This window comes from Cucumis melo, chromosome 8, assembly GCF_025177605.1.
Source record: "Cucumis melo cultivar AY chromosome 8, USDA_Cmelo_AY_1.0, whole genome shotgun sequence".
In the NCBI taxonomy this organism is placed as follows: domain Eukaryota; kingdom Viridiplantae; phylum Streptophyta; class Magnoliopsida; order Cucurbitales; family Cucurbitaceae; genus Cucumis; species Cucumis melo.
Window position 1 is genome coordinate 2,721,958 of NC_066864.1, and position 10,726 is coordinate 2,732,683.

A 10,726-nucleotide genomic window follows, 5' to 3' on the forward strand; every position below is an offset into this window, starting at 1 on the left:
GGTGACAAATCCACAACTATCAACTTCGACTCCTTTAACTTTGGCCTAAACATATACCAAATTACATTCTCTACCTAAGATAACATAATATATAAATAAAAATCATAGTCTAAAAAAATAAAAGTGGGTCCACAGTCATATCGAAGAGAGGGCCCACTTTGATGACCACAAAACACAAAGATTGAATAGTAGTGGGCCCAACTCACATTAATACACTCCTCGCTCTCTCTGTCTCTCTCTCGATCTATCTAAACTTCCTTTGATTAATTAACTAATCCACTTTCAAACTTTACTAAAATCTACACTAATTCTACTAATCTAATGAAACATACAACAACATTGGAAACAAACTCAAAAATACAAAATTACTCTCTAAATTACATTCTCTTCTACTTCCATGTGACTTTCCTTCATCGGCATGTTCCTTCTCATTGAATACCTAATTTATTTAAACAAATATTCCAACTTTTTTCTTTTTCCTGAATTTATTCTCCCACTGTTTTTGTCCTTTCTTCCAATTAAACAAATAAATAATTACACAACAACACACTTCATCCTTTTCTCAACCTTTTCCACTATCTTGTCTTTTTTTTTTTTTTCATTTGTTAATTTCCCACTCCCCTCTCCCCTACCCCCCCCACCCCTATAAATACCAACCATTTCCATCACCCAAACACACACTCAACCGAATTACAATAAGTTCTAGAGAGAAACAATGGAGATGGATTTCCCTGTCATCAACATGAACAACCTCAATGGCGAAAGCAGAGTATCTGTCCTGAATCAAATCAACGACGCCTGCGAAAACTGGGGCTTTTTTGAGGTAAATATCTTTATAAATTCATCATAAACTCGTTACCTTAAAGCTTCTGGGTTATTTATTTATTTCTTTGTTTGAAGTTGGTGAATCATGGGATATCACATGAGCTGATGGACAAAGTGGAGAAGCTGACAAAGGAGCATTATAGAAAGTGTATGGAACAGAGGTTTAAAGAAATGGTAGCTTCAAAAGGGTTGGATTCAGTGGAAACTGAGATTAACGACACTGACTGGGAAAGCACTTTTTTTCTACGCCATCTTCCTGTTTCAAACATGTCAGAAATTGGTGATCTGGATGAGGAATACAAGAAGGTGATGAAGGAATTTGCAGATGAATTGGAGAAATTAGCGGAGGAAGTTCTGGATTTGTTGTGTGAGAATCTTGGGCTTGAAAAAGGGTATTTGAAAAAAGTGTTTTATGGATCAAAAGGCCCAAACTTTGGGACAAAAGTTAGCAATTACCCTCCATGTCCTAAACCTGAGCTTATTAAAGGACTTAGAGCCCATACTGATGCTGGTGGTCTTATTCTCCTGTTTCAAGATGATAAAGTGAGTGGGCTTCAGCTGCTCAAAGATGGCAAATGGGTTGATGTCCCTCCAATGCATCACTCCATTGTTATCAATTTAGGAGATCAGCTTGAAGTACGTGATGATCTTCCTAGTGTGTGTCTGCTCCTTTTGTTTTTGTTTTGTTTGTTTGGTATTAACATTTGTCATTTTGTTTTTGATTGAAATAGGTAATAACAAATGGAAAATACAAGAGTGTAATGCACAGAGTGATAGCACAGGAGGATGGAAACAGAATGTCGATAGCATCATTCTACAATCCAGGAAACGACGCCGTAATCTATCCGGCGCCGGCGCTGGTCGAGGGAGAGCAAGAAAAAACCAAACTTTACCCAAAATTTGTGTTCGACGATTACATGAAGCTGTATGTGGGGCTTAAGTTTCAAGCAAAAGAGCCAAGGTTTGAGGCCATGAAAGCCATGGAGTCCACCAATCTCAATATGGGTCCAATTGCAACTGTCTGAAAAATGAAAACAAACAAATAAATTAAAAAAAAAAAAAAAGAATTTGGATTAATTGTGGGTGTTCTTATTATTACAAAAGAAATCAAGAACAAATGTTAGTGGTGCATTAGTGATGATAATGTTTGGGTGTTGGGGAACAGTTTAGCATGTATTTTTATTTTACTTTTTAAAACATATTATGATAGTGGTTTGGGAGCAATATATGAAGGGTTTCTAGGTTAATAGTTAACTTTAAAATAATGAATATGTGTGTCTTTATGTTTCTGAATTATGGTTTTTATTCAGAGTGGAAAATAGACTAATTACTTTGTATACAAACTTGTATGATTTTGATTTTTTTTTTTTTTGTTTCTCTTACTTAGAAATCTACAAATGTTGTGGCCATATATAAAAGTATATACCCACTTGAGTGTTTAAAGCAGAAGATACAGAAATCCCAATTGAGGGCATGAAAAATAATGAAGCAAGAAAGAACATAAAAATGGAAAAAGGTTCTAAAAAGGAGAGAGAGAGAGAGAGAGAGAGAGAGAGAGAGAGAGAGAGAGAGAGAGAGAGAGAGAGAGAGATAGAGAGAGAGAGACACCCAAAATGAAAAGTTATTGAGGGAATCTTAATAAGAATTGAGTTAATGTAGATTTGAAAATCGAATGACTTAAATGGAATAACTTCCTTTCTTACTGAATATAAATACTGAGAATGGAATTAAAATCTCACCTTAGTTAACAGAAAGTGTAAAGTGTAATATATAAGGTGACAATGGATAGATCATTCCTATTGAAATTAGATTTTGGGGATAATTCTGTTGCAATTTTAGAGCCCATTTAGTTATAGATTCATTTTTTGTTTTAAAAATATAATATTATAAACACTCATACCACCTATTAATTTTTCCTTTTTTGCCATAATATCTACTTTTTATCAATATTTTCAAAATCAAACCGAATGCCATAAAAATAGTTCAGTATTAGAACTAAAAAATTATTGGCAATGAGATGTTAAGTCATTTATGTCTTATAAGCTCGTAATGTCGTATTTATTTGTCAAGCTAACTTAATATCAAATCCATAGAATTAAAATCTGGTACAAGAACAAACATGAACTCACACCTACTGAATTTATATGTATGTGTTTGAAGAAAAAAGTTGGGATTCAAATATCCCATCATGAGATTGTACTAAAAGAAAATTAGACGCAAGAGTTTCGGTTTGTGCGACCAAATGGGATGTTAGGGGATCAATAATTTGGGGCATCGGCGCGGAGTCCAACACTTTGCTGACACTACGACTTACTTTGATGGTTAACTTTTGGTGAGAATCATTCCCAAATATAGCAATGAAATGGGTATAGGAATGAAAACAAATGGGTGAATCAAAATGCTGCATTTGGTGCAATAAGATATTGAGAAGATGCATTATCACTGATAAACATCATTCAAATTTCAGAGCGTTGATTGAAATTTGAACCCCCAACCCATGCAACCCATCCACTTTCCGCTTCAAAGGTTGCGTGCGGAGAACATAAATATTTGGTATACGTTTGCATAACTCGACCAAAAATATATATCTTTATTTGTGTTTATGAACGAAAAAACAAATATATCATATATAATTTTTTAAATCACATATCCATGTTCATATTTATAAATATATCAAGATATCATAAATCATTTCGTGTCTATAATAGCACGGATAGGTATGAAAAATAATCTATGTTGGATTATGATGGTTCGTCGTAAATAGGTTGTGATATTTTATTATATTTTAATTCATTTTTTAATATTTTAAAATTTACGTAAGAGTGAGATCAATTTAGCCTCATAAATGACCGATGGCTTGAAGATGAAATGTCTCATAGTATGTATTTCGGAGTGATTAAAATTATTATTTTTTCTCTTGCCAAATTATTTAAATGATGATGTTTGACGTTCACTAAAATTGATTTTAAAAAGTCTAAAATCATCTTAAATTAATTTCGAAGAAATTAATCCAAAAATTGTTATCTAACTCAGTTTTTGCTAAAATATGGTTGGTTAGAATTCAAAACTTGTATTGAGAAATAGTATGATGCGGAAGTAGATAGTGAGGAAGAGAATGAGAAAAGTTGGTAAATATTTTTATAATAAACATTACATCAACTAATTCATAACACAATGATAAAAGTTTTCATACCAAAAATGCTTTTTAGCCATATTACGTTAATACAGAACAAGCCGACACGTCGTAACGTTGCCATCAAATCGTCGTAACGAGAGAAGGGTAGGAATGTAATTAACGAAAGAAAGATATGCTAGGGTTTTGCAATGGAACTTGGAAGCTTCAACTTGACGCCGCCATTGGAATGAGGATAGCCACTATAAATAAAATTCATACGATTCAGCCATTAACAAAACTAAAGCTCAAATGGAGGGGGACTTGCAGTGTCGCCATGGCCAACCACTTTTTTATCTTTCGATTTCGTTTTCTTTTATTTCAGTTCTTACACATTTCTTCATCCTCTCCGATATTACTTTTTTTTTAAAAAAAAAAAAAAAAAAAAAATTCTTTCGTTTTCATTTTTAAAGGACCAAAAGCCTCTGTTCTCATATGAAGCGGTGCTTGAGATCATTATCTCTTCCGCCGCGAAGAACAGTGAGGTATAGTGAAGGCCGAGATATCGTTTCAGTCGTCATTTGTTATCGGTTGGCGATTCGATTGTTGCTCGTCCACATTCTTCTTTACTGAATAAAATCTTTCTCTTGATTTTGATTCCTGGATAATTTCTCTCTTGTTAAGATTTTCAGCCGGCCTAAACCCTAGTGCGGTTTTCCTGTTATCATCTTCGAGAATCTTAAAAACCGATTTTGCTATTAACTTGGTGGAAATTCCATTTTTTTAATATATTCAAGATCATATTACGACATCAAGATCGTTTTTTTATCTGAATTATTTTCGTTTGTTTGATCTTGGTCGGACTAGTTGGATCTGTTTGAGCTGAATCTGATGCTTTAAATCGTCTGGCACGAATGTGATCTTCATGTGTGACAATCAAATTTTAGAAATTGGATTTGGCGAGAGTGCAAGTAATGTGGAATGTTGATAGATACATTCTCGCATCCAAGAAAGTTTGAGATTGATTAAGATCGATAATATCAAGGCATTTTAGCTAAAATAAAGCTTAAAAATACAGACTCACGTGGGATTTCCCCTTAGGAAATGAGTTTTATGTACATAATATAATCAGTCAAAAATAAAAAACATGAAGATTATGCTAATGAAAAGAGTCTTCTTGCGTCATAGACTCGATTAGCACCTTGGGGACTTGATAATGCACAGCAACTCCATAGACAACAGATAACACTTGTTTATTATCTGGTCTTTCTGCATTCTTTTGATTTGCAGCTTCTAAGCCAACCTTACATACAATTTTTTCTTTTGCATAGACTTAACCTGGAAAATAAAAGTGGCATATGTAATTCGTGGAATTCATTCTCACATCCTTGGGATGGTGTTTACTAAGAGAACTTTGAGAGGAAACTACGGCATATCTACACGGGAACCACGTCTGCATTTTGATTATCGTCACATGTTATTATTAAGCCTTCAACATAGGTTGGAAGGAGGCATCGTGCCCATTGACATCCTGTTGACACAGGCTCCGTCGATGGAACTACCATGAGTACGTTATCTTGTCGTCGAACAACCCCCATTACACTCACTGTGCTTCCTTCCTTGATGTACCTGAAAATGGTGAAGCAGTAATTAGTTTCATCTGAATGTAACAACACAAGTGACATTCTGATCATATTGTAGGGAATTGCGTAATACCCTTCTTTAAGCCGCATTATGCGATCGTCACTCGACAGTTTGCGATCAGCTAGCCAGCGTAGGAAAGTTGGAGACAAGTCTCGGTTTTCTTTTGTCACATCGACAACAGTCGAGGGTTTGACAAATGGAGCAACCTTAGCTCCATAGCCTGCTTTCACCAGTGCTCTTAATCCAGATTGGAAGTCTGATATGTAAAAGTCAGCTACATATTTCTGTATTAGATGTGCAAAAACCAACCCATTACAACTCATCACATATGCTAAAGAAATAGACAAGTTTGGGTAATGGTGTATACATGCTGTATGAATCTATGGTAAGTCGATTCAAGAAGAATTTATAAAGAAATTGTATAGCATTCAGCCATCATAAACAAGACACATCAGTCCAGAAGCATGTGCACTAAACAAAAGATGTAATAATGTGCTTTATTACTACATGATGCTCTCTTTCAAGTTTTGTAACATCTCAGTTAGAGAAAAATTTACTGAGTAAACCAGAAATTAACACAACAAACCTACGTGTAAACTAAAAGCCATAAATCATCCATCAAGCTGCGAGAAGTAATGAAAAACAAGTTGGTGTGAAGAGTACTGACCTCAGAATACCTCGATCCCCACGAAAAGCAGCGGTGTTTAGGATTTGCAGGCTTTCCACCCCATCCTTTATATTCATATAGTTCTGTAGACACGTAAACGCACCTACCCACTTTCTGGTAGGACGACTCTAGAGGAATACTACCGCAAGTTACGACCTACAAGAGAAAATGATAAATATAATACTCAATTTCTGAAGAAACAAATTAACAAATCCAAACCCCACGATCAACCATAGTCAAAAAGTGGGCGCAAGTTAGGTTTCTTCAACCCGTGATCGTCCACGTCAGTTTATTGAAATTATTGATAAAAGTTTAATCGACATGGGCTTGTAATAATTTTTCCAATTGGTAAACAACACGTCTAAGGGAGAGAATCCAGGAAACCAGCAACCTAATATGCCATTTGCCTAAACAATTGGGTTCCATTTTGGTTAAATTACAGATCTAATCTCTCAATTTTTACGTTTGAATATCTAATAGGTCCTTAAATTTTAAAAAGCATATAATAGGTTCTCACTTTGTGTTTGATAGCTAAATGAATTTTAAGTTCAACAACGTACTTCACACAAACTTGAAAGGTGAGACTAAACTGATTGGGTTCGACGTACAGTTGCAGGTTCATAAGAGGATATGAATGTATCATGTATGGCCGAAAGTTAATTGCTAATCAAGGTCGATAACAGCTAAAGCCTATCTACTAATATATATTGCACCTGAAAATATATGTGATTGATGTGATGTGAATTAATTAAAGTTACATTTTTTTAGGCTTATTTTCATCAATAAGTCTAAATAATTTGACTTAAAGTCACCAGATGGTGACCAACAACCAGATATGGACTGAGAAGACTATATTTTTGAACTCTCCAAATCCAAAAATACTTCACACTAATCCCTTTCACTTCTACAAATAGAGTACCTATTCGTTAGGAGGGTGTATAACTAGTTAACAAGTGAAATTTCAAAGATGAGATTTATCAGTTAGCCGAGAAAGCTAGCTGTTAAGAAATTCATCAAATTCTGCAGAACCTCAAAGAAGTTTCCCTTGAGTGAAAACTGACAAAAGCAATGGTGAAGATTACAAAAGAAATGCATATTTGCTGGAAATCTAAATGAAGCCTTTACTAACAATCATACAAACCCAAATAAAATATGTTATATTCTCCATGATGATAATAAAGGCCAAATTTGGATTCCTCGTCAAAGATTTAGATTGATTTTGTCCGGCCACCGACCCTCAAATTTAGAACCTATACAATTTTAATAATTTTGTTTTATATTAAACTAAACCATAATATTGGCAAACAGTCAGCATCGTATTGACTATTCAATCCTGTGGCATAATACAAAGAGGAAAGTTGCATCCAAAATTGAAGAAGGAAAATGCTCCATGATTAGCCATAAAACATAGGATGATTAATCGATTTGACGAGTCATTACTTTTTGATTTTTTTATAAAAAATAAAAATAAAATTGTCATTATAATAATCTTAAAGCGAGAGAGGAAATTACCCCAGTGACCTTCACGTACTGTCCATCAATAGCACCTCTGAGCTCAGCGTCCGGATACCTTCCCACAAACCCTATCAACCCCCTTTTTCCCCAAGCTATATTCCACAGAACAACCACCACCGCCGGTACCAAAAGCCCTGCGGCCGCCACCAGAATAATCGGCTTCTTCGCCGCCACCATCAGAAACCCACCGACCAACAAACCAGTGACTAAAACCACAAGAAAAGCCCAAACCACCGCCTTGGAAACCTTGAACCCTATTTTCACATCCTCACTTAAGCTCGTAACCGCAGACCCATACATGGTTTTCCCAAAGGACGCCGCCTGTTCCAGAGGACCGGAGCGCCGTCCTCCACCGACGCTGCCGGAGGATCCAAGAGAACCGGATCCCGTCATAGGGCCGGAGGTTATGAGGCCAGTAGGTTGGAGGGAAATCGGGCCGGAAGATTTCTTGGAGATTGGACCGGAATTAGAGTGTTTAGTAACAGGACCGGAATTAGGGCCGGATCGCACCGATCCACTGTTGTGCTGAGAAGAAGAGGAAGGGCGAGAGGATTTAGAAGGAGGAGGACCAGAAGTTGGGGAATCAACAAGATGGAGGTCAAACATTTTACCAAGCTCGCCGGATTTCTTGACGTCTCCGCCGGTGTAAGGGACGGCGCGTGAGCCCATTGTAGGTGGACGCTCCTTGAGCTGCTCGGGGCGGCCGGAGACATAGAGACCGCTACTGAGCTGGTGAGATGGAATTCGAGAACCCATTAATGGAAAGGAATTGGGGATGGAGAAAGTGAAGTGGAAGTGAGTGAATGTTGGCGAAGAAGAAGAAGAAGAAGAAGAAGAAGAAGAAGACAGTAATGGAGTTAGAAGAGCGAGGGGGGGGGGGGGGGGGTGAGATGGGTAAAATGACGAAAAAGGGGCTGTTGTAATTTGAAGTAAAATGATGAAATGAAGGTGTCGGGGCGGGTGGGTTTTGTTTAGATTAGATTCTTTCTCACTCTCCACTGTTTGCAGTTTCCGTTTTAATTTCTCTTTTAATTTTTTTTTTGATGAAAATAGAAGACAATAAATCATAATTATGTTTATCACTTTCTTTTCTTCGTAAAATAAAAATAAAGATGGCTGTTTTTGTCCAGAATTTTGAACTCTTAACTTCACTCTGAATTTTATCTTATACAATGTTATACAGCTGTAAAAATATCATACATATATTATATATATATATATATATATATAATTAATAATTTTTCTTGCTAAAAAAACCAAATCCTTAAAACAATATTATAAGTTTAAAATTATATTTTGAGAGTGTTGGTGTTTTCTGGTTCTTAATATTTTAATTTTAGAAAGCTTAGAGAAGCATGAGAATATTAATCAATATTAACATTTTTTTTTTCTTCATAAATTTGAGAAAGTACGGATGAATAAAAGAGTTGGGCAGTGTTTTATAATTTGTCATTTTCCTGAGGGGAAAAAAGAAAAGTTTGGATCCAATCAACCAAAGTGGTTGCCTGTGTAAGATTCTTTGTCCATTCCACCTTCTCTATTCATTCAGTGAAAAAAATATAGGTAAATTACTTTTTTTTTTTCTTTTCTATAATAGTTATATATTATATATATTGAAAATTTGATGTTTAAAAGTTTGATTATTTATTCTCTTGTTTTCCTTTTAAAAGAGAGACGAAAGTTCTGCAAAGAATGCAAAACCTTCAATCTCCCTTTCATATATACATTTGGATAGTAATGCGCTTTTACTGTTGTAATTTCTTCTTTTAAAAAAAAAAAAGAAAAGAAAGTTTGCAATTTGTGCAAACTTTATATTTACAAACATTGATCAGAAGGAAAACTTATAGAGTATTTCTAAAATATGTACACTAAAAGCCTATATTGAATTTTCAAGTGCTAAAAGTTATTTTTTAAAGCAAGAAAAATGTCTTTTTAAATTCAATAAAATATTTGATCAAAAGCATGTTTGGATCAGTGGAGTATACTCATACTAATAATTACGACGGAACTCATAAAAAACAAATTTAAAAAGATGAACATATATATACTAAAAACTTCACATTAACGTTTTAGTCTGCATCATATATGTTTGAGTATCATTAAGTGAGCCATAAAATTAACAAAACTGTTATTTCTTCTACACTTATTTTGTTTTTGGTTTAATTTTTTGAAAACCCATCATTCATCATTTATTATTGATAAAGAAGGCAATGTCCAAAATCTTTCATCAAGCAACACTAATGAATGTCACCAAACACAAAGCATTATTTTAAAATCATGAATTATATAAATAAATGAGGTAAATCCACGTATATAATTTAGTAAAAATTAGAAAAAGTGGGGGGGAGGACCAGAAATGGAGGAGAGAAAGAAGAAACATGGGACGGTGGTCCGTAGGACGTAAGAAATGTTAGCCAAACAAAAAAACTAAAATGTTATCCATTTCCCTACACCATCTCCCAGTTTCTCCAATCTTAAACCCACCCCTCCCTTGTTTTTCCAATTGGGCCCCCGATTTTAAAATCCGTCTTGTTGTGTTAATTCCATATTGGGCCCATTTTAGATCTCTCCCCCCGATCATGAATTTCGATTTCGACGGTTCGGATCTTCCTCTTAGCCACGTGGGACCCTTCGTTCTTTGAAGTGGTAGATCTCAGGTCCACGTCACCACCCCTCCTACCTATGCATAAAGAGAGACTCTCGTAATGCTTCCAAATTTCGCTGGACTTCTATGGGCCCTTGATTTTGCTACTTGCGGATGTAGACGCTTCCTTGTTTTCTCCAACGCTCCCGATTTCTCCATCTTTGATCTTTCGAGGAAGATCAACGGACCACAACGACTTTTCTTTGCTGATTGAAACCCCTAAACCGAACACAATCCGTTGAATATCGGTTTTATTTAATATTTTAATTTCGATTTCGTATGCTCCAAATTCAATTTTCTTTTTTCTTTTTAATCAACC

At 35.2% G+C, this 10,726-nt stretch overlaps 2 protein-coding genes and 1 non-coding gene across 3 annotated transcripts; 2 read left to right on the forward strand and 1 right to left on the reverse strand.

Moving 5' to 3' along the window:
* Positions 1-666: 666 nt before the first annotated feature.
* On the forward strand, positions 667-2,168 carry LOC103484645 (1-aminocyclopropane-1-carboxylate oxidase 3). Its single transcript, XM_008441832.3, has 3 exons — positions 667-823; positions 901-1,461; positions 1,557-2,168. The coding sequence occupies exons 1-3, from the start codon at positions 716-718 to the stop codon at positions 1,848-1,850; spliced, it is 963 nt and encodes a 320-aa protein (XP_008440054.1). The 5' UTR covers positions 667-715; the 3' UTR covers positions 1,851-2,168.
* Positions 2,169-4,432: 2,264 nt separating this feature from the next.
* Positions 4,433-4,557, forward strand: LOC127150796 (small nucleolar RNA snoR111). Its single transcript, XR_007823377.1, has one exon. It is a non-coding gene; the product is annotated as a small nucleolar RNA snoR111 (small nucleolar RNA).
* Positions 4,558-4,941: 384 nt separating this feature from the next.
* On the reverse strand, positions 4,942-8,889 carry LOC103484649 (uncharacterized membrane protein At1g16860). Its single transcript, XM_008441835.3, has 4 exons — positions 7,761-8,889; positions 6,249-6,404; positions 5,654-5,865; positions 4,942-5,566 (listed from the first exon to the last, which is right to left on the reverse strand). Exons 1-4 carry the CDS (start codon positions 8,829-8,831, stop codon positions 5,374-5,376), a joined length of 1,632 nt encoding a protein of 543 aa, XP_008440057.2. The 5' UTR covers positions 8,832-8,889; the 3' UTR covers positions 4,942-5,373.
* Between the last annotated feature and the right edge of the window lie 1,837 nt (positions 8,890-10,726).

Bases quoted from the DNA above. Each gene is read 5' to 3' on its own strand.
- LOC103484645 (XM_008441832.3), top strand. From the start codon at position 716: ATGGAGATGGATTTCCCTGTCATCAACATGAACAACCTCAATGGCGAA. The intron at 824-900 runs GTAAATATCTTT...CTTTGTTTGAAG, and splicing joins AAAACTGGGGCTTTTTTGAG to TTGGTGAATCATGGGATATC. The intron at 1,462-1,556 runs GTACGTGATGAT...TGATTGAAATAG, and splicing joins ATTTAGGAGATCAGCTTGAA to GTAATAACAAATGGAAAATA.
- LOC103484649 (XM_008441835.3), bottom strand. From the start codon at position 8,831: ATGATTTATTGTCTTCTATTTTCATCAAAAAAAAAATTAAAAGAGAAA. The intron at 6,405-7,760 runs GTAATTTCCTCT...TTTCTCTTGTAG, and splicing joins AGTACGTGAAGGTCACTGGG to GTCGTAACTTGCGGTAGTAT. The intron at 5,866-6,248 runs GTCAGTACTCTT...CATCTAATACAG, and splicing joins GGGGATCGAGGTATTCTGAG to AAATATGTAGCTGACTTTTA.